The sequence below is a fragment of the Thermobia domestica genome, chromosome 3 (assembly GCF_964235325.1).
Source record: "Thermobia domestica chromosome 3, izTheDome1.hap1.1, whole genome shotgun sequence".
Classification (NCBI taxonomy): domain Eukaryota; kingdom Metazoa; phylum Arthropoda; class Insecta; order Zygentoma; family Lepismatidae; genus Thermobia; species Thermobia domestica.
The window spans coordinates 37,959,505-37,984,428 of record NC_137456.1 but is presented as its reverse complement, the minus strand read 5'-3'; the positions used below and the strand labels follow the sequence as shown (position 1 = coordinate 37,984,428).

General features: G+C 35.3%; 1 protein-coding gene across 1 annotated transcript in view; it reads left to right on the top strand.

The window, feature by feature from the left end:
* Window positions 1–14,650, top strand: part of LOC145680297 (arf-GAP with dual PH domain-containing protein 1-like) — a 60,383-nt gene extending 45,733 nt beyond the window's left edge. The window contains exon 7 of the mRNA XM_081750659.1: window positions 3,236–14,650. Within this exon, the coding sequence (XP_081606785.1) occupies window positions 3,236–3,294 (59 nt within the window). The 3' untranslated portion in view covers window positions 3,295–14,650. The remainder of the gene's footprint in view (window positions 1–3,235) is intronic.
* The last annotated feature ends 10,274 nt before the right edge of the window (window positions 14,651–24,924 follow it).

Below are 24,924 nucleotides of genomic sequence, written 5' to 3'. Positions count from 1 at the left end.
CCATTAATTCCTTTCATATTTAGTCTCCTGTGGGCTACAGAGCATTACTGTGTGACGCAAAACTGAAAGATTACATTTTCGTTTCTCTGATTTTTTGTGCATTAGTTCCGTAATTTGTCAGTAAAATTTATAGTAAGCGTCGGGCCAAGGGCGGTGTGAAGGTAAGACTTCACATTTTCGTGGCCACGTTACGTAGAAATAAAGTGGTCAGCATGATACTTCAGTTGTCTTTATCCCAGTTTACTCCGGGCATCACTGACAATCTGGATGAACTGAGCTGGATTCTTACGAGGGTAGATCGAGAGACGAAACAATAAAGCGAGGTAATATGTGGCACTGTTAAGGAAGGGGTGTCATTGTCAGAAGTAAGAGTGAGTGAGTGAGTGAGAGAGAGAGAGAATGTATATATATATATATATATATCACAGTTAGAAATGTGTGTGTTTGAATCACTGTTAGGAGAATGTGCCACTGTTACGAATATTATGTCATCGTTAGGAAGAGAACAACAACAGATACAGTGTGTTGCTTAACAGTGTGTTTCTTTACCTATACAATGCAAAATAAATAAATAAACAACCTATGCCAGCATAAACTAACTAATATTGGCAACAATTGACAATTTTCAGCGCCATAAAATTTTGTTTTTCTCTATCTTCTCGAAAACTACACATGAGAATTCATCTTCACACCTGTATTGTTCAGCTTGATCTTACCGATCGATTGATACATGTCTCATGTTTGCACAATATTATGGTTAGGCAAAAAAAATGTAAGAGTTAATGATAATTTAGGACTCTATCTCATTAATCATACTGTATACTGGCATACTGTTAGTGACGTAATGAAATCATAATGAGAGTCTTCTTCAGCTTCAGTTTCACCTTAATAGATGGTGTGGTTATCGTATAGCATATTTTTTTAGATTCACAAAAATAATTTCTCCGTAACTTCGAACCTACGCATGATAATTTACTTTCCTTAATATCGTTTTGTTCAGCTAAATAGATCTGTCGATTAGTACGAGGGATAATCGAAAAATAAAAGGTTACAGAGCAAAGAACTTTTAGGTTATTCACTAACTTAACGAAAATTTATTTGTAGATTATGTCTGTGTTGGTGCAGGTATGAAGACTTCGGATTCTGATCATGTATAGCCGGAAAGCAGACATTAAAAGTGATGACTCAATCTGTAAAAGTAATAGTCAAAAGTAGAAGTGAGGTGAGTGCTGCGGTTCCTGTGGGCCAAAAACACTATACCTGCTGACATTCATAGGCAGATTATAGAGGTGTATGGGGACGGCTAAATTTCAAAGCAACATGTAGGGAGTGGTATCGTGCCTTCAAAGAAACATGGACTAATATTGTTAATGACAACCCCGAACACAGCGGTAGACCCACTTCAACCACTAACGTTACGTTTTGAACAACTAAAGCACCCGTTCTACGGTCCTGACATAGCCCCAGTGACTTTCACCTATTCCATGTTCTAAAACAAAAAAATGGCTGGCCACCAGTATTTGGCATGTGATTATGTCGAAACCGCTCCCTTACGGTGGCTACGAGAACTTCACGCGGAATTCTATGTAAATGGTAAAGAAAACTTAATCTGCCGTTGTGATAAGCGGCTGAACAAAAACTTTGATTACATCGAGGACTATTGTTGAGTGTCCTCTATCATCAGGTGTGTTGATCTTCTAGCTATGTCTCACACATAAGCCATAATAGGCTTTGTAACCTTTTCTCGACTATTCCTCGTATATACGAGATACGACTATTAAAAAAAGTACTGGTACTACGAAATATTTTATTTGTTAATTTGTACAATAGGAATACTTTCCCCTTCAAAATAACCCCTTTACGATCCCTACCATACAAATTTCCATACAAATTTTCCATTGGTGAAGCAGTGTTGCCAGTCGTTTTCGGAAACCATGTTCATGGCATCCATCGCTTTCCCTTTTACAGCTTCTACTGCCTCAAATCTGGTTCGTTCAGTGCTGACTTCACTTTGGGAAATAATAATAATAATGAAGTCGTATGGAGCAAGATCCGGCAAATATGGCGGATCATTTAACACAGAGATCCCATGTTTGATTAAAAATTTGTTCACTGGCAGTGCCGTGTATGCAAGAGCATTATCTTGGTGGAAAATCCATGGCTTCTTTGTCCACGAATCAGGTCATCATCGTCTTCTTACTCGCTCACGAAGGGTTGTTAACACTAAGTAAGATGTTGATTTATAGTTTCACTCTCAGGCACCCAATTAACGTACACAATCCACACGGATGTCGATAATAAAAATAACCCTCATTGCTTTGAATTTATATTTGCTCATTTGAGCTTTCTTGTGGCATGGCGAACTCGGGCTTTTCCAAGGATTGGGATTTGGTTTTGATATTGTGCCTGAAGAACCACAATTTGTCACAGGTTATCACTCTTTCTAAGATTGTAGGGTCTCTCCCAATGTTTATCAAAATAACATAACAACAACTGTTCATGCGAGCTTGCTTTCGTGTTCCTTGGATCAATTTTGAACGCATTTTCTTTATGTTAAAGCTTTCATGTAAAATTGGACCAGCAGTTTCTTTATGATTTCCTTCAACTTCAGCCAGCAGCGCGAATACTTAAACTATGATCTTTTCGAATCACATTGCTGACTTTTTTGAATATGTGGATTCGTTTTGGACGTGCAAAATCGTCCATGACATGTTTCGTTTGTGATCACTTCTCGTTCCTCTTTAAACCGTTTGAACCGCTCAAAACTTTTGTGTGCGTGATAAAGTCATCTTCACACACTACCTTTATCAAGTCGCAAATTTCTGTCGCTGTTTTCCCCAGTTTGGGATGAAACTTCATACTGATACGCTGTTCCATTTTAACATTAAGGAGTTTTCCGACGAGCATAGACGCATGGTCCGCTTTGTGCAAAGGTCACAGCGGAACTGAGCGACTTGCACTCTAGGCAATCACTCATTCGGTAGGCAGAGTATTATATGATACACTCGTGCATGGATTGAGCTTCACATGCACCGTTTCGCCAATAGCAAAATCAACCTGAATTTTTACTAGTTACACTTCGTATCTTTGTCATCTTTTTTTTTAATGCTAATAATATTGTAAAATAGTACAATTTGTTTAGAAATCAAATAAAAACTGTTTTTTCTTAAATAACCAAATGTTTATGGAACCTTGTCTAGAGGTAATTAACGCTACAATTTTCTTTCCGTTTCAGTGGCTGCGAGATTAGTGAAGAAACGGTCAGCCAGTATGGGCATATTTACAGCCAGGTAACGTATCGTGGGAGACAAATACAGATAAATGGCCTCTTAATTCATTATTGGGTTTTAAGCGTATTTTAACGGGAATTAGGTGGTTTATACATATGTTACTACTGTACAAACTCAAACCAATATCTTTGTTGTACGAGTTACGGAATGTGCTGCCAGTATTTGCATATTTTATTTAGCACAATTGAAATAATGATTGTAAAATTAGTTAGTAAATGTTCCATGTTATATTTGGCAGAGTTACTTCAGAAGTACAGAGTGCATCATAACATGAATAAAAGGAATATATTCGTGATGTCGCTAAAAGTAATGTCTTGTGATCATTTTATATAGAGCTAAGATACCAGTAAATGTCATCTTTCCATTAATACGTGTACTACAGATAGAATTAATGCATTCCATCCAAATTATTATTACTTTTAATGTTTATCAATGTGCCGTTTCGTAGCACAAGTGTTTGTTTTATACTGTTTTATATGTTATTTTTTTCTGTTTGTTTTCACATCTAGTGCTGTTTCTTTTATTATCTAAAACAAAAACAAAAAAGTTCTGTATATAGGTACCCACGAAGGGAAGCAGGGTGAATATCGGTATCTTTCTCACCTCTCAAAGCCGTTCTCACTGCATATCCTATTCTACATTGATCTTAATTAAAGTTTTACTCACTTTTTCTATTTGTCGTTGTAATCAAACTTTTGAGTCGTCATCGAATTATTGAAAGATGGGCGCCATTTTTGGCTAATGTACGAGGGGCGATCAGAAAGTAAAGTTACAAAGCCTGCAGTAAAACGTGTATATATTATTTCATACAACCAATACAGCCAACAGATAATATATACATTAGGTTATCTTTCACCATAGTCTCTATAACACTTGTCGCATCGTGGATGAGTTTGAACATTCCCTCCTGATGAAGATCCCGTCCTTACGCGTTCAGCCACATTGTCACCTCCTCGTCCGAAGCGAAGCGACGGTCTCCTAGGTGCTTCTTTAAGTGCGGGAACAGGTAAAAGTCACTTGGAGCGAGGTCCAGGCTGTAGGGAGGGTGATCGATGATGTCCCAGCGAAACTCTTTCAACAGCGTGATGGTCTTCTAGCCTATATGCGGGCGCGCGTTGTCGTGAAGGAAACTTTCGAAACCATTTTGCGACATGGTAACGCAACATTACAGTTTCCGTAAAGCTTTACCAGCTGCCGATGAATTTCAGCCGCGGTTACATGTCTCACCCACAGAAATCGAATAACTGACGCGAACTTCTTCACGAGATCAGTTTTCCAAATAAATCGTCATTTGTGTTAACGTAGAACTAGCGCTGTAGGTGGCGGGTGCTGAAACTCTACACAGTTGCCAACTCCATGTATTAAAATTACTGCACACTTCTTCTTCCTCTATAACAGACGAAACACCAGAAATATCGGCCTTGTAACCTTAGTTTCTGATGTTCCCTCGTCGTAAACTAATTGTACTACATAAAAATCAGTTTCAGTTAGTTACGATGTGTTAGTTAGAACAAATTAACAGTCATAAGTTTTCATAATTTTCTTGTCTCGTTTGGAAGCTTTATGCCTTTTTTTTTTATGTAAATATGTACTCAGTAAAATTATAGTTTTTTTTAATACACAAATAATGGTTCGCAGAAACCTTTTATTTGCTACGTACATTTTATTTACGTATATTAACTTAAAGAGAATCTCATTTTCTTATAAACATTTAAATTAACCAACAATTATAGATCATCTTAAATTTACTGGTACCTAAATGAAGAAAAAAACTCCTTTTATATTTTTAAATTTTGTTTTATTTTATTTTTAAAAAATTCTTCGAATAATTATATGATATTAAGATTTCATTATTACCATAAAATTATATGCCTATATAGGCCTTTTTAAATTATATAAAACTGTGTAGCTACCGTAATAGTAGAAAAGAGTTTGATGTTCTGTCTTTCTCTAATTTTCGATTGAAATTAGTCATGTAATACAATCGTGATAGAGAGAAAAAATATGTATTTATGAAATTATATTCATTTAGATAAGTAAGATCTTGATGTATCTACTGATATTATTGATCTACATCTTAATATAATCCATTTTTAATTGCTTATAGATAGTTTATACGGTATATTATGTATATCGTCGGCGTTCAGGCAGAAGTCACTAACTCCAAAAACGTACGAATAGAGTTAGGTACTTGTTTCAGTACGATAACGATACACAAGGTGAAGTACGCGATGTTCTAACATTGTTAGGCTCGATGTAGCAGGTGAAATTTGTGATGCTAAGAGTGGTTATCCTGAGCATAACAATGCCATACTACATCTAACCTCATCAGGCAGAAGTCACTAACTCCAAAAACATACAGATGGGGCTAGGCACTTCTTGCAGTACGAGAACTATGTACAAGGTGAAAAATACGACGTTCTCATACATGTTAGGAGGCTAGATGTAGCAGATGGCATTGTTATACTAAGAATAACCACGTTCAGCATCACAATTTCACCTGCTACATCTAGCCTGACAATGTTAGAACGTCGTGTATTTCACCTTGTGTATCCGTATCGTACTGGAAGAAGTACCTAACTCCATTCGTATGTTTTCGGAATTAGTGACTTCTGCCTAAACGCCGATGATATATTCATGCTTTTGTAAATATTGTATGATATTTTTGAAGGATGAATTGATAATGTCCAAATATACGCTCAATGTTATAGCTTCTTTTCTTCTTTGTATATATTGTTTGAAATCGACATTCGAAACAGATAAATATTTTGAAAACAAATCCAGTGTAAAACTGAATCTGCTTTTAAAGTGGTTGTTACTATTAGTATTGAAGAAAAAGTGTTTTGTATATAAAATTTTAAAATATGGATGTAGATTTAAGAAAAAAAATCCTTAGTGCCTTAATACGATTGTATTTGTGTGTAAATTTGTTGCTGCGCACCAGTCAGAGTTGTTGGATTTTGGTGTGTGTGTAGTTATCACCTTGTAAGTACTGTGTACTAATTTACGGAACCTTTTAAAAGTTCTTAATTTGAAAATGGAATAAATTGTGAACGTTAAAGCAAATCAGTTTGAAGCAACTGAATTTGAGATGAAGCATTATTATCAAGATAGTATATCAGTAAAAATAGTATATCAGTGTCAACGTCATAGCCACATATTGGTATCTGTATTTGCAGGTTCAGATCCTGCTGGAAGTACGAAACTCAACCGACTTTTGGTTCAAATTCCATTTTAATAGTAGGCTCTGTTCCTCATAACCCCGGTGTTTAACAGGTTGACTGCCATGAGCATCATATGTGGTGCTCACCTAATTTCTCTGTGGGGCCATGAGCACCATAAGTTATATAATGCTCATGCTTGATATCACAAATTACTGTGAGACCCTGAGCATGACATATGATGCTCGGCTCCCATTGGTACATTTTCGGGAGAAGCAAAATATCGCGACAAAAATGTGGCATGACTATCCATAATCGAGCCAAAGGTAAAAAGAAATTGATGACCTCCTGGGACCAGTACCCTCAAATCACCTTGGGAGTCAACCTGTTAAGAACGCAAAGTAAAATGACACATCCAAAAATCAGTGTGGCCCAGACAAAATGTGAGACCCAGAATAAATGCTCACGGCTTTCTCAATTCAGCATTCTAGTCAGCGTCATAAACGTTTTTGATTTAATTAATGTTTTAACATTTCTAACCTTGAAAATAATAAATAAACAAAGCTTTCTTACAAGAGTGGCCGAAATAAGGGTTTTACTTAATACTCATGCTTAAAAGTAACATCATTAGATGATATGACGTACAAAGATGTGAAAGATAGTGCGGAGATTTCCATTAGCACGGCTGTCGTTTACGGTATCCCCCCCCCCCCCCAAATTATGAGATTACTCCTGTAATGTGGGTTTTATAAATATGATCTCTGTATTATGAACTGGCACTGAAAGCAACAACATTTTTAATGTTGGTAACAAATTTATTACCCACCGAAACACTTATCGTGTTTACTCGCGTAATAGTCGCACTTTTGTGCCAACTTTTTAATTCGAAAATCCAACAGCGACTATTACGCGAGAAAAGCTGCCATTCAATTATCGCTACGATCAACACAATTTCGAATTTTGGTACATACAGTATTGTGCCAACATAAAAAATAAAATAGAGTCTACATAATTAAAATATTAAAACCTGTAGTCCAGCCAGGAGGTGATTTTTGGAATCACAACCAGATGTTTGAAACCCTCGAGGCATATGGTGGAATTTGCAAGAGCAGACGAGGTGGTTGTAGACAGGTGCCATACTGGGATGAATCATACTTGGAGGGGAGTGCGCGGAATGGAGGGTGGATGTAGGTTGCCTATCTCTGTTGACGGTGTTACGTGTCAGTGAACACTAAAGGTTCTTTTGCTCGGACTCGCTCAAGATAAGCAATTTCGAAGAAAGTCTCGTTCACAAAGACAAAATTCCCGTAGACTGCGACTTTTATGCGGGGATTTTTTTTTTCGAATGTTTTTACTTCAAACTTAAGGTGCGAGTATTGTGCGAGGGTGACTATTACGCAATTAAATACAGTAAGTTTAATAGATCAATTGACTACAAATTTTATGAAAGAAGAATCAGGATATAAGTACGAAATGTATCTCAGTATTCTTTTGCACTTTTGTCCTTAAATAATTTCAAATTAAGGCTTAATATTAGAGACACCACACTCAAATGAAGGAGAATTTTTAAGGTTCTAATTGTTTTCTACTTTATTGGTTATTTTAAAACCGCTGGTTATGTGAATTAAAGTATGCGGAATATTGTATTATCCAAGCAGGAACATGAATGTTATGTAGAAGCAATAAAAAAAAAACTTGTAATTACAGGTGTGGAGAAGATTAGACAAAATTAGTTTGGTACAAAAACAAAGCAATAGATTAATGATAAAATTGACGGATCAATCGAAGACAACGGCGTCACCTTCTGTTGATGGTCTGGCTATAATACAAGAGGTCTTCATAATCAATGTTCCCGGATTGAGTGATAAATTATTCCATCTTAATGAAGCGCAAGTAATTTACACACATATACACATAAAAACAAATCAATTTCTTTCTTCAATATATGATCTACATCTAAACGCTGCATACATCAAGCCTATATTCTGATTCCTGCCGATAGCATGTCGGGATCAATTTCTTCTTTGGCTAGTGATGCATGTGCGTAGGTCAACCAGTGTTGTAACAAGTGTTAATTCTTGACGGACGAGTGATATCTGGGAACTGTTCGTGATCTCTCACTAATTGCCATTTTCAACGAACTTTAAAAAAGTTCGTTACTGAATTCTCTATGTCTGTGTGTCTGTCTGCCTGTTCGTCTGTCTGTTGTTTGCGATTTTTTTTCAATTTTGAACCCTGCATTTGATAGAGTATCAAAAACTATCTAAGAAAGTGATTAAATTTTTCGCGTCGCTCTTATCGTTCCCGAGATATTGGTCAAAAAATGGCCGATTTCCAGAAATTTAAGGAGCCATATCTCGGGAATCGTAAGTCATAGAGAGATGATTATTGATGTTAATCAGTACCTAAGAGGATGATAAATATTTTGGTACCAAATAGAACCGGTGGCCATTGATCAACTTGCTACTGGCCAACTGGCCACCTTTCCCCAGATATGGGCCAAAAAAGTTCGAATTTCGGGAGATTTCAGAAGCCATACCTCGGGAACTGTAAGTCATAGAGAAATGATAATTTTTGCGAGAAACGGAACAAGGTGCGGAAAAAGCTTTACTTTTACGTGTCGTAACAATCAGAAGTTATCCTTCCCACTCCATATCTCCATTCTTTTTAAGTTTGTTCTGGCAGTGCTGTTGGAGCATTCTCAACTGGTTTTCTTACTTTGGTTAAGTTGATAGTGACAGAAGACAGTGTAAAACTAAACTTTCAGAAACATCTTCTGAAGCACATTTTTCTTAACAAGGAAGCCTCATTACATTTCGCGTAACAATTAATTGAGATCGGAAATATCGTTTAGATTTACTTGGTATGAGCGTTTATTTACTTTTTATCTTATTCCGTCAACTAAATATGTACACTATATGTATAAAGACTGGAGATTTTATTTACAGTGCAAGTTATAGTACGCCTCTCGCTCAGAAAGAACTGTATTGTATTTAGTTGTGAAGCAAATATATTAGGTTGCTGATTTATTTTCTGCAATATTTGATTTTGTAACATATGAAAAGTCACGACGTTTTGCTTCAAGCGAATTTAAAATAGGTACAAAGTATGTTTATTTTGACTATATTTAGATTAGTAAATGTTTTTATTTACGATATATATTTTTTTTAAATTAGTAAATGGTGCTATGTATCTCAAAACCAAAGTTATATTTTAAATCATGAATCAGGTTGTAGCTAATGGGCATTCGATGGATTTATAATATTTTTGTTGAGGAATATCTTATTAATGTAACGATTTTAATTATGTTAGTATGGTAAGTTTTGTCATATTATTATAATCCAAGAATACTCTTTTTTTTTAATTCACATAGTTCATAGTACAAATACAAATATTATTTTTTAAAGGTGTATATTTTTCAACTTTTATGATTTCGTGTTCAGAATTGAATATATATGTTTTATGTGTTGTATAGTTTGAGTTTTATTTTCTAATACTTCCAAGATACATACGGTGTGGCAAAATTATTAGACTCTATATGAATCGGGAGGAGAGGGCACGGTGGCTCAGTGATAAAGCACTTACCTCTGGTGCGTGGGGTCCCTGATTCGATCCCCAGCCAAAACAATATCGTGTCCGTGAATTTTCTTGGGGTACTCCCCGTTTCCTCCTACTTTCTCATTCCACCAATTTTTCCATCCTCATTCACTTACCTTAATCATCCGTCTCCCTTAGCCTAAAGACGATAATCATGGGACGTCAAACTGGAATTTTTCATTTTCCTACATGCATCTCTGAAACTAGCGATATTTATGGTTTAATGATATTCGACCCAACAATCAATGCTTGGTACGCATCCTTTTACAAGTAGTAATATGATTAACTGGTGTCACAGTTAGGATAACACAAACAACAATACATGCAATGTTGGTAGTTAATAGCGTATTTTCTAACATATTCAGTTTATAAATAAGCAAACACTATTTTATAACAGATCCAAAATTGACAGTAGACAACATATTTTTTGAGCCATAAGAATTAGATTTTTTTCTTGAATTTCCTCGGAAATTATACGTTAGAATTTCCCCTCGAGCATAGCATTTTGTTTAGTGTTAAACGAAGTGTGTTCAAAAAAAAAATACCGATTAAAAAAAAAGAATAGCGCGCCAACCGGCAGAGGGAGCGCGCTGCAGCTACTGATCGCACCTAGTGGTAAGTTTAGACAACAAACTGCCGTTTACCTCGTTTCGTTAGTTGCCGAACTACAACCACTGAAGTGAACACATGCATAAGCTGTTCGTCGGATTAATGATACAGAGACAATGAATGGACTTGAGGAACAACGTGCGTGTGTGAAATTTTGCAACAAATTCGGCAAAACATTTACAGAGACGTTTCAAGTGCTTTTCATTTCACTCAGGGTCTCGTCGTCCAATAAAAGCACGCATGATTCAGGTAAAAAATTAAGGTGATGTTAGTTGTGCTTTTTTGATTTGAAAGGGACTGTTCATTATGAATTTGTACCACGTGGTCAGATGGTAAACAAACAATTTTATCAGGACATTTTAGCTCGGTTGCGGGATGTTGTGCGGTGGAAGATCCTGAATTGTGGAGACTTGAATGGTGCACGCTTGGCTCCTCATCCGCAGTTATTTGGCAAAGCATCAGAGTCTTGTTGTGTTCCATCCACCCTGTTCTGCGAACCTAGCCCCAGCAGACTTTTTTACTGTTTCCCAAACTTAAAATCACTTCGATGGGACGTCATTTCCAAACCATAGAAAAGGTTCAGAACAATGGAACAAGAGACCTGGGCACCATTCCAGAGAGTGCGTTCCAGGAGGCTTGCCAAAAATGAAAGAAACGTTAAGAATGGTTTGCAGGTAGAATGGACTACTTTGAGGGAGACGGTGCTTAAAATGTACAATGAGCAATAAAGATGTTATAGCAAAAGTTCGGTTTCATTTTTGAACACACCTCGTATGGATCAATTTTGGATATGATTTTTAGCTACGCGAAAACTGTCGTCTTTCTAGTGTTATAAGAAAGAGTTTGATTAATGTATACTTCAGGATTCAGTTCCGTGTAAAAGAAACTAACTACTCCTACAAGCGTTTACTATCTTGAAAGGTGGGAAGAGGAGGAATGTTAATAGCAACTGCGTTTTAGCTAGTGACATTATAGAGAAAAATTAGTCTCCATTATACGAAATTGTAAGTGTCACTTCTTACTGTCTTTGTTCTATAGTTTTTACTAGCATGTAGTTCGTGATTCCGTAATGTGTAATGCTATAGATCAAAAGCTGATTTGTTGCAATAAGTTTGACGCGCCTTTGTTTTGGTTTATACTTTCATGATGTTTTGAGTAATACTGTGTAGAAAATAAACTTAATAATCAGAAATATCAGTTGGAAACAAATCAAAAGACATTGTAAATCAAATCAGATTAAATTATTTAATTCAGTTTAGTATTTTTAAGCCTGTAAATTCAACTAATTTCCGTGGAAATAATGTATGATGTCTTTTATCTCTCCTCAGCCATATGTTGGTGGCCAACATGAAAATTTTAAAACTTTTCTCCTTTGGGAGAGCTGTTTTATAATTTGATAAAGTCTCTTCTTCGTGACTGCATCAAGATATTCTATCCTTGGTCTTCCTCTTCCTGGTTTTCCTTCTGCCTTTGCCTCTATCAACACGGTGATCCAATCGGAGTGCCGAATGAGATGGCCAAGCATGCTGTTTTTTCTTTTTCCTATTATCTTCATGATCTGTCGTCCTTCATTAGCTTCCTTTAGTACGTCTTCATTCCTTTTCCTTTCAGTCCATGATATGCGCAGCATTCTGCGCCAACATCACATTTCAAATGCTTCCAGCTTGGATATTAGCTTTTCTCAGAGTCCACGTCTCTGATCCGTAAAGCGCCACGCTCCATACCAGAGTCTTAATAAATCACTTTCAAACGTCCAACGTTCATTTCTTGATATTAGCAGTTCTCTTTTCCTATTGAATGCTTGTTTAGCCTGTGCTATTCTGGAACTTAAGTCTTTTTCACTTCTTCCGTCCGAGGATATTAGACTTCCTAAATAGGAGAATGTCTAAACGTTTTCGATTTTCTCTCCCTCTAGCCATACGTTTGCCCCTTCCTGTCCTGCTCTTGTGCACTTTATCAGTTTGATTTTATTCTTACTTATCTTCATTTTGCATGTCCTTTTGGTTCTCCGTTATCGGTGCTATGCCATTAGCAACCCTTATTGTGCTGAAAACCTGTCATTTTACTTTTATACCTTTCTCGTTTTTATCAAAGAATTCTTTCATAGCCTCTTCTATATAGACATTGAACAGGAGAGGTGAAAGTCCACATTCTTGCCTTACTCCTTTACTTATTCTTGCTATCTTCTGATCCCTTCCTATAACAGCTGTCTAGTTCCTGTATTTTCTGTCTCTGTAATCCACCTTTAGATTCTTCAGCGCTCTGAACGATATTTCAATCTACGTTGTCATTTTCCATCCTTGATTTGTTTTAAGTTGTCCATTTCAAAAGCAACAGATCGTGGGTACGCATGGTAAACTAAAAGCCCTGTAACTTTCTTTTAAAAAGAAATATTATTAGCAATAAAATACAGATGAACAAAGTTACTCAGTTCTTTAAAGTTAAGTCTAATAATTTTGCTATTGTTTCTACATTTAAAGATGAAAATATGTTATGTACGTATACTCATTATTCCAGTACAAAATTTATATTACATATGGTTTCTGTTGAACTATTAAGCCACCAGCTCGTAGTTAGTTTTATTCAGATAATGTATAAGTATATTGTTTTGTTTATGTGCATACATTCTCGCGTTAAGCGTGTATTACTCCTTTTATTACTTTAGGTAATGATATTTTGAAATATTGAGGATAAAAATACTGTGTTTGAACTATAACTAACCATTCCAGTAAAAGATTCTAACTATACTTAAAATGTGAGGAAAAGAGTTCTTATCAGTAGTAAGTTTTGATCTTTATGAGTTTTTAATTTCTTTTTTCATATCCTGTATGATTTTACCTTCAGTTACGGTTAATATTTAAATCAGCTAGTTTTTTTAAATTTAATTTTTTTATTTAAATCTAATCCATGGCATTTTTGTTATTATTACAGCTGTATTCATTTCCGTATGTTTTTTTAAGTTCTATCTATTATTACTAAATTTGTTTATTAGGTAATTCTTTCAAGGCGTCATTAAGTTCATGATTATTGTTAAATTCCTTTATATTTGTTAAATACATCTAAAATACATATATATGTATTTTAGATGTATTTCTATTTGTATAAATAGATATAGAAAGTTATTTTGGTATAACGTACTTAGAGGAATGATCATATATGTTCGTTCTTTAATAATTTGAGATAAGGAATAGTTGCTTCGAAAAATTAAATAACTCCATAATCGAACATATATTCTTCAAATATTGTTATTTGACAAAATTTAACAGCTTTGGCAAGAATTAAGTCCTGTATGAACACCTAATGTTCATTCTTTTATAGATTTTTAAATACAGAAAGTGAAACATTTGATTGTATAATTGTTATGTAATTTATGGCTTTATATATCATCGATAGACATTCAGGATTCGTGAAGTAACTAATGATCTTTTTTTTTTTAAAAAAAAAATAACGTTAACGTGTAACTGTCGCGTGACCCACCGGTGGGTCATTGCGTCTTTCACGTTTTTGGCTACATGTGCCACCGGTGGGTCACTTTTCTACAGTTTTATATGGCAATGTGATTGTGACTGGCCTGTAGATCCAGAATTAAAAGTGTATGTAATTTCAGACGTATATTTCTTCAATATTCGTAAAAGTGTACAAACATTGTAAAATTATTCCGGCCCCTTATGTAATTTACTCTTATGCGTATCAGCAGTCAGTGTTTTAAATACAGAATATAAACTTTCTGATTTTATAATTGTTATGTGTTTGTAATGGACTATGGTTGTATATGCCATTGAAAGTTATTTAAGATTGCTGAACTTACTTTGAAAAAACAGTTATCAAATAAAATGACTGGTATGTTTTCCTAATGCATGTAATCTGCTCAAAACTGTGACTTGTTAACTGAATCTCTTGTAAATATATTTTTAAAATCTTTACTGTATTATAAGAACTTTATCTGGGTCTAAAACGTGTTATTAAATTTCTCTCTTTATTCGAACAAAGTAACTCTTTTTTTCATTTTTGAGCATCAATATCACAGTCACGTAGTTTTTAAGATTATTATTGCTGTACCAACTTTCATTTGAATACATTTTTTGCAGTAGAAAATAGCAATTCAGTGTTGGAAGTTATTTTTCTCTTCTGTGTGCAAAAATTTATTTCGTTAGAAATTAGACTTTTGGGTTTTCGTCATCTATGACCATGTTAGCCCGTCACGTATGAATGATGAGTCCCTTGGCGAAATATTATCCGAGGAAAGGGAAAGAAGAAAGGATTAGAGGAGGAAGGAAGCGACCTGGTACCTGTATATTAGGTACTATCCCAGCATTCGCCTGGTGTGAATAACGAAAACCCAGGAAATCTAACTCGAGATGGCTGGCCTGAAAAAAATACTTACACTTTTTCCACCGAGTATCCCCATCGGGAATCGAACCCGGGACCGCTCGCACCAAAGACGAGAGTGTTAACGAGTACGCTAGGCGGGACCACTTGTTATTTCGTAATACAAAGATGCTAGATAGCAGAGTGTCTACTCATGAACATGGCCTTCTCTGGAAGCCAGTTATTTTTTTTTCGTGGTCAAAGTGGAAATTAATAGAAGACATGCAAATTCATGGTTTTGATTTAAAACTAAATATTACAATGAAGTGTACACATAAGGCACAACACTAAGAAGTTAGAACTTGAAACAATCATTGTGATTCTTAGAAAATCTAAACACTGAACAAGGTACGACAATTTATATATTTATCAACTGTAACGCAGTTTCGGCATTATAACAATGCCTTCTTCATTCATAACTGTCTTACAATACAATGCAATATACTTGTGCTGACTATAAGCCTGTTTGATATGTATATAACGTAGAAAATTGACAAAATATAGTCCTTCTCAGCCAAGAACGCCGTATTGGTAGATATTGCACTGGAGCACTCTCTTCTGTACTCCGATCTCAGTAGCTATTTGATCCAACAGATTCGCTCTCACTGGCAAGTGGATTGGTACCAGGCCAACGAAAATAAGCTCCAGTCAAACCTATTTTCGTCAATTGACAGACGCCATCACATACTGCCAGTCGCCGAGATGAAGCAATTCTGGAGCGCTTGTATATCGGACACCCTTTATCTCACACTCCTTTGTAGCGTATGGAAATGCCGTCCATATTGTGAAGATTATTGTCCCGTTAAGTATTTGGCACATTCTTATAAAATGTCCAGAATACCAAACCTCATAGAACATTTAAATCTGTCTGAAAATCTTAATCAGGTTTTGGGGGATAACGCGGTCGTTAGTGACAGAATTCTCGCTTTTATGCGTAAGACTGGAACAGTTAACGTTCTCTAAAAAATTCCTTTTATTTAAGAATCTGCCTGTAATGTGCAACTATGGGATTATTGCAACTTTTTAGTTATTTTCTTGTTAAACTTTTGATGTTGTGTTATTTATTCTTTTAACCATTTCACAACTTTATAGAAGTACGGTATTGTTGCTGTTCTTGAATTATTTTCTATTTTATTTATTCTTTTAGCTTTTTCATCACTTTAAAGTTTTTTATTGTTTTGTTTTATTCTACTAATTTCCTCGAACTTATATTTGAACTATTCTTTCTTAGATTTTTTTATGAGCTGCAAATGTCGGTGTTATCATGACAGGAACAAATAGCCTTTGCTGCAGAAATTTCCATTAAACCCTGATGAATAAATCAATTAACTCACGTTCCCATTTTTTTTATTTTCCTTTATCTTGTTTAAGGCTTTTTATTCTTCACTTATTAGCAAGCCACAATTCCAATTCATTACTGTACTGCCCTCTTGCATATCTTTACTGCCAGTTCCCATTTGCTTATTAACAGTCTACTTTTCTTCTCAAAATTATTATTCCTTTCCAATCATTTTCACGCCTAGTGTCCTTCACATGGTTCTTAATAGCATTCATCCCGATCTTCAACTTCAAATCATCTCTGTACTGTTTTTTATTGTTCTATTCTTTTCCCTGTCTCTTCTATATATGTACTTCATCATACAGTCCTTGGAACTAACTTCATGTACCATTGTCTGCTCATCCCTGTATTACCTTCTTGGTATCATTGTTCCCTATTTAGATCCACAATTTTCTTTTCCGCTTTGCAATTGAACTTTTCAAATCTTCTGTTCCCACCTCTGCTACTCTTCAATCCATGTTACATCTTCGTTCTTTCTTCCTGTTCCATTTCTCCTATATTATTCCTTATTTTTCATTTTGCTTATTTCCATCTGTGCTTTTCATATCTATGCAACTTCAATAAAGCATGAAAACTCTCTATGTCTTACCTTCTTTCTTCCTCGTTGTCAATGTTTTCTATCCTCCTTTCCATATTCCTTACAAAGTTTCCCTTGGTTCTCATGTCAACATTGCTTCTTTTGTGACAATATATTCCTACCGAGCACTCTTTTCAATTCCATAATAAATAGTTGTATCTGACAAAGGCATTGTTATAATGTCGAATCTGTAACACGGTTTCTAGATATATAGTTTTAAACTGTAACACCTTGTTCAAATTTTTTATATTATTATTACTTTATTTTGTTCGCGAATTTAGGAGAAAATTGTTCTAGAGGACAGTGGGTTTTCATACTTTATACAGTGGCGAATCTATTTTTCCAAAGCCACGTCCTGATCAATTTCGTGGATAAAGGATTAAATTTCCAGTTTTATTGTAATCAATACGAAGAAAGGCGTGAAAGTTCTATATTTTGATAAACTTAAAAATTTCATATGAGAAATAGTTGCAGATCAATGTGGAAATGATACTATTGAGAACAATGGTGGAATAACCATAGAGATTAAATCAAAATCTTCGCGATTAAGTTAAGAATATTAATGGCGTATAAGGTCGGTAAATGTTTTCCGACATAACTATTCAATGAGTACCTCATTTTACGTTATTCTTAGTTTGGTATCTGTTATACTACATTAAATTCATTTTTCATTCCACTCTGCAGAAGCCTGTAATCAGTACATGAAATATAAAGAAACGCTTTATATTTTTCTGTTCATCAGAAGCAATAAATTTATTTCCTTGTGATTGACATCTCTATTTCTGTTTTTAAATAATACACAATAGAAGAGGCGTTGAGGTTAAAATTCGCAGGGAAGCATTGAGGGCGGAAATGGCTATATGGCTATTATAGGTCATTGAAAAATTTTGTTTGTTCCTTCAAATTTTTGTATTAATAATAAAGCATAATAAGAGAAATAGTGCTCGAATCTCAACAGAGCATGAAATTATTCTGCATAATGTGCTTTACAAATAGATGAGAAGCGTTTTCATGACTAAATATTGTAATGTACCACGTGCTTGTATTTATAAAAATTACACGTGCTCCTGTATTAAACATTAACACATTTATTTACCATGGACAACCAGCACCACCTACAAGTCACATGACGACAAGGGAGCATCAGCGCTTATATAACGAAAAGGATTCGACGGACAGTCACCAGTCTGCGATTGGTCTCCCCTCCTCTAGCTTGCCTGGAGCTCTAGGAGAAACCCAACCTCAAAGTCTCTAGTTTGCTGCGGAACTCTAGGCTTCCCTTCTACTTGGCTTAGCTTGCTCGGAGCTCTGTTGGGATCCCAACCTCAGTTGCTTAGCCTGCTTCGGGGACTCTGTGATTTTTAACACCCTCACTGCTTGCTTCGGAGCATTGGGGTTCCCTACACCACTCTACTTAGCTTGTCCTGAGCTCCATAGATATCCTGCCACAAGGTTGCAAGGTCTTGTGCTACCTCTTTTCTACCTCGCATTAGAGAAAGTTACAGTATTTCTGTAAATACTGTTGCATTATTAGTCGATTCCTCCCAAATTTTCCTAATTTCTGGAGAAGTTGAAAGAATGAATCATTAAAAGTCAATATGTTGTTTTCCATTCTAGTTTTTTTTCTTTTTTAAATTTATTTATTTATTTCAATCTTTATACCAATAGATCAGCATCAACTAATTGTTCAGTTACTTACAACCATATAATTCATTAGAAATCAAGGAAGATAATTCTTTTCACTCATTTTGCTGTCAGGCGCACATTGTACGGGAAAGAAATATTTGTTTCACTGTGTCTTGTACATTCAAAACTGTGCAACATGTTCATAAAATTATTTCCTATGTATAAAGGGGACATTGTAATGCAGTATTTACTTGGTGTGTTTAATTTAGATAGATTTACGTATTAGAACTTTTGATTTTAATTCCTTAGTAGTAGTATTATTGCTAAAAGTAGCTAACCATTGTCTCTAAACGGCTTTCATAGGCTAATATCAGTAACAGTACATTTATTATAATTCTCACAAGACTTCTTTTGTGTTGTCTTTTGTAGGCTAAGCATGATCGAACACTCACTGCACAGATCTTCATTGCACTTCCGGCGTTCCTATCGACCTGCATGTTAGCTTGGTATTGTTTATGCATGTTGGAATTCATTGGTGCGCTGGTGATTTTTCTTAGCCAATATGCTCTCCCTTTACTATTTTTTTTAGCATTATGGTATAAAATTGTTTGTTTGTTTCCTGTAGTGTAAATAACATAGCTATAATAACATCAAGCACATGCCTACTATTACACGTAATTTTCCACATTGTCTTTATTTTTATTGTCTTCAAATAATTAATGTATTCAAAAAAACACGCACTAACACAGTACGCCTACATGAATCCGGGCTTAGATAATATCCAATAAAATATTAACTATTGTATAGTTAGCAACAAAAGAACATAGCATACTTTATATACATATCACATGTGAAGTATGCTATTTACTTTTGATCATGAATGTACAACTAAACTAGTAAAGATCCATAACTGAATATTTGGAGTAAGGTGGCTAGTTTTAGTATGGACAGTTTATTAATTTATTTTATTTATTTGTTTTTTGGTATGGTGCGTCCAAGTGTTCGTCTGGTATATGTTCTGGACGTGTAATAGTCTTGATTTAACATACCAACCGTATTATTATTATTATTATTATTATTATTGAATACAATTATTTCTACTACCCCTGTTAATGGTATTATCAGTTATAATTTAATTTATATTTGACCGGTAGTTTAGTGTTGTTATTATTTATTTTATTGATGACACACGTAGCTATTGTGACGAACTGACTTCAAATAAATGTACCCCTTTCCCGTCTTCACAAAGTGGTCCTTTTGATAAATAACAAGTATCATCTTATCAATTTAGTGATTATTTTAAATATTCGGTGTAATTATTAATTTTAGATCTTGGAGTAGAGACGAACATTATCATATGTATTTTCTAGTAAAGAATTAATGACCGTTTTCTTATTTTTTTGTATCTGGTTACTCTAACATAGAGTAAAACAAAAGCAAGGTGATGCCGGTATATTAATGTCTTTCTGCCACTTGGACTTTGTGGTGGACAAACACCGTGCTCGTGGGCTTTCTCAGGGTTCTCCCGTTTCCTCCCACTTTCTTCATTCCACCATTTCACTCATTTATCATTATCACAGTCTCCTTTAGCCTAACCGGCCTAACCGTGGGACGTTAAACTTAAAGATTTCATTTTATTTTTCTGCCACTTAACGAAATAAGTTAACTCTAGTGTAACCCACTGTCTAATCCTCCAGATCATTTCGTTTGGCAAATAATGGATCTTTGCAGTCGTTTCCAGAGTAAATTTGACTTTAAAAAATCGGAATTTTGTTGTATAGTTTTTTGTTACTGTAATGACCACTAGTGGACATTTCTCTAAAGCCCACTCAACCTAATGTTACAAACTTCCTCTCAGCGTCACGTCCTTCACCTCCCCTCAATCACTGGCTCTTACAGCACCTCAATACCTCTCAACTTCTCTCTAACATCACCTCAGTCATCCTCACCCTTGTGACCCCTCACTATCATATCTCATTCACCCTCATCTTCAGGCAGTAATCCTCAACATCAATTACCCCCACTATCACTCAATCGCCTTAACGTTTCATTCAATCTTACTTGCCCTTACGGCCATGCACCACGCGTATTTTCGAAATACACTGAACTCTAGCCATAAGGCATTGTGAACGGCCGGGGTTACGCTTGGCAACAATGTAGGAAAAATGAATGACGTTTATATCGCGATCACGAGTCATGACCTACATATACCACAAAGTAAAGGCCAGATGCTGTCGGCCCTAGTAGCCGAGTGAGCTATCGCAACATGCTAGTAAGGAAAATCGTTGTTGGCGTGGGTTCAAATCCTGCGTTAGGAAAGTTTTTCTTATTATTTTTAAATTTTTTATAATACTTCATTCGTTAAAATAAGATTAAAATAATATTCAAAAAGTGATTTAACGATTATTTTTTAAAATTTTCATTAATCTTCTTTCATTAAAATAAGATTGCCCTTGTACTTATACAGATCCATAGCAAAAGTAATAATAATAATAATAATAGTAGTAGTAGTAGTGGTAGGAACTGGTTAGAATGCAATTCAGCATTCATTTGTTTCCGTGCGATGTTGCCAAACCTAATGCCTTCTGGCTAGGGCTGAGTGTATTTCGAAAATATGCATGCACCACCATTTAATCTCACGCATTGACTAAGTGTGAATGAAGTTGAGTAGTAACCTCACGAGGGTGGCCGCCTATACTATAGACATACAATAAATATATGTTTTGTGATAAAATAATAATAATAATAATAATAATAATGCCCAGACTACTAAGTTCTGCAACGGGAATTTTTAAAAAAATTGTCTAATACAGACTTCCGTTAATTGAAAAAAATATGATTCACAATTAGTTGTTAATGAGATTGTACTATAGTGATAAATCATGTGCGTGCTCAACAATCACTAATCCACAATTTGACAAGGACTGTTCAAAGAACACTGAGTTTATTTTCTTAATAAATTTTATCTTTGAAAATAGAATGGGATCGGAAAGTTTGAAATAAGCAGTAAGTATTAAGTGTGTTGAATGTTTATTTATTCACTGTTTTATTTTATATAGGTATTCAGTGCAATATACAATTTATTTATTAGTTTTTGATCGGGGTCAAGATAAACATTTTCACGTTTGTAATGCGACGAAGTTGCTACTTCACTGCCCTAACATGGAGAACTTACTACGCCCAATATGCGCCAACAACGTTACGCCATAGAGCTCCTTCGTGGCTAAGCGGTTAGCCTACGCACCTTTGGCGTTGGGAGACCCGGGTTCGATTCCCGGCGGAAGCTCATGTGATTCGGATTCCACGTTAATCAGTAGGTCCACGTCTCATATAGCCTCGCTGCTGAACGGGACGTTAAACTCAAAATCAACTCAACTCAACGTTACGCCACAGTTATTATGATCATCATTTTATGTGTTATGATCACCATTGACAGGTTGATCGCTGCAAATTGAGGGCTTCATGTACTAAACCGTCGTCTTGAAGTAAGAATTATTTCCTTGACACTTTGATACTACCTAGCAGTCTACCTCTTTTTCTTTCCACTATATTTCCTACACTAGAAAACTATAATACATCGGAATGAGTACACCTTTTCAGTGTTCCCGCTATTTTTTCCTTTTTTATTTACTCAGAAAACGAATTACACTTTGTACCTCACATTTGGCGGGATTTTCGATTGGCGCCGCCATTTTGAATCGCTGCAAAAACAAGTAGCGTGACCGCACAGTATTGAGACTCGGCTCACACTGACGTGAAGGTAGAAACTAACTACTGCGCACACGATCGCATTGGTGGAGGGTTGGTACCACGCGCGATGCACAATCGTAATTTACTTTCTGGACGACCTTCGTATCACTGTCTTTATGATGTACGTAGAACTTCATCTTGGGATGTTAAATTTAAGTGTGTACGTACTGTAGGTAGTGGTGAAGTAGAGAAGTTTTGAAAAGATATAACTTCAAAATAGATGAGTCAAGTAACGACACACATCAAAAGTAAAATACTCTAACTAGTCGACCTTGAAAAACCCTACCTCATTTTTCAATCGTTCTAAAGCAAGTATTTGTTCGAACGTGTGGCATTGAACACTTAGCCGGTCTTCACACATCCATTCACTTCGAATAGGCTACAGGAGCTTTCAGAGAGCCGTGTCAAAATTTTCCCCAAATCTTTAGCTCGTTACCGATACATTTCTTGGCTCATGTTCTTGAATGAACTTGTTCTAAAATTATTCCCCGAAATGTTAAAAAAAAAAATCGGGGAATGAATTTATGCATGTTTTACACGTAGATCTCAGTGTTCTTAGAGGGTCCTTGTACAGTAATACACTTTTAAGAATAACCAACCTAATATTACTTTAAGAAACCATTGTGCCTTTGTAAATATTATATAAAAACTTCTAACAGTCTATATTACAGACTAATCTATGCATGATATTTGTAACGTTTGTAAAGTATTTATAATGTTTTTGCATGTGATGCTATAAATAAACTTGCAATTACTAACACTCTGCTTCTTCTTCTTCTTCTTTTTTAAATCGAAGGATCCAACATATTTCAATCAAAAATTTTCTTGCACGTCTTATATCTGGAGAACTACATATAGTATAGCCAAACCCAAACTATCACTTAACTCAATACGATGTCCTTATTCCGTAGAAAATACGAAAAGTCGATTTAGGGGCTGGGGGGCGCGGTGGCTCAGTGGTAGAGCGTTCACCTCTGGTGCTTGGGGTCCCGGGTTCGATCCCAGCCCCCGCCAAGTGAACCTTGTGGTGGACAAACACCGTGCTCGTGGGTTTTCTCGGGGTTCTACCGTTTCCTCCCACTTACTTCATTCCACCACTTCATTCATCTCTCATCATCACCGTCTCCTTTAGCCTAACCGGCATAACCGTGGGACGTAAAACTTAAAGATTTCATTTCATTTCATTTCGATTTAGGGGCTGTTAAAAAACTTTGTGGTCCCTGATCCAAAACTGATTCTTGGCCAAAATCGCAATCTTTTGATTTTTTTTTCATTCCTAAAATTCTTGTTTAACTCTCAGCTAATAAAGCATTCTACAAGATAGAATTACAATTTTTTTATTTTATTTATTTATTTATTTATTTATTTTGTTAGATTAGAGTTTAGCTCATTTTCAGCACGGAGCTTATATGAAAGTTGATCCAAAAGTGGGATCCGAACCACATGACCTTCCACAGGGAGTCAAACCCGAATCTCCCACATTGAGATGTACTAACCACATAGTCACGAGGAAGCTTTATAACCTTTTGTCATCAAAAGTCGCATTGCTCTTAGTGAACACAGTGTGCTGAAATCATAATAATGTAGGATGCTTCGTTAACCCAGCGTCTATTCGAGCATGTGATAAAAAAAAAAAAAAATCTATTTAATTCTTAACATCTCTGAGAAGTTCGAAATTTGTGACTTGTTTTACTTCCTTGACAACACTGTAAACCAGTAAACATGACGTCGAAAATACATTCGTTGCTACAGCGTGTGGGCATAGTAATGTAGTATTGAAATCAGGAAAACTATCGGGTGCACTATATTTTTTTTTTCATAACCAGCCCTATTACGGGTAAATGGGTTATGCAATATATAATGTGTTACAATGGTCTCAAGTTCGTTCACGAGCAATTCTTAGTGTTTGTTACATTTCTTTTATGTGGAATATCAATAGTCCGCATCATCCCTTGACTTAAAACCTTAAAAAAAGTATTTTGCCAGAAGGTTGTAATATCCCAACATTCACCACAGTGTATAAGGATGTTACATTTTCTAGTTTCTCATATATTAGGTTCGTTGTGTGGATAGAGACTCTCACAGTAAAGAATATTATCCTCTCTTCTATCCATATCAGACGTACACTCATGTCCAAAATTATTGTCGCATGTCTATAAATATGTTGTTGTAGGAATATAATTTGATAGCGAATTGGCCGGTATTTCTTATAATGTTAGGATGTGTATAATCAGCAAAGACATGTATGTGACAAATTTCATGTCAAAAGAGCAGTAAATAAGAACAATAAAACGAAAATAAAACTTTCTTGTCCATTTAGCAATGTTTTGTTTTACTCATTCTAATTTTCGTATTTATAATTCTTTTCCTATGAAATTTACCACAAATATACATTTCCCGATTATACACATAGTATCAGTATTAAAAGTACCCTGCAAAATCATTATCAAATTAGATTCTTACAAGAAGACAGTTATAGATATGCGACAATAATTTTGGACATGAGTGTACATGGCAACCTACGATTCCTTGCATTGATGATGCATTTTCAATAAACAACGTATTAATATAGTGTTAATTGAAAATCAATTCAATTATTCTTTTAAT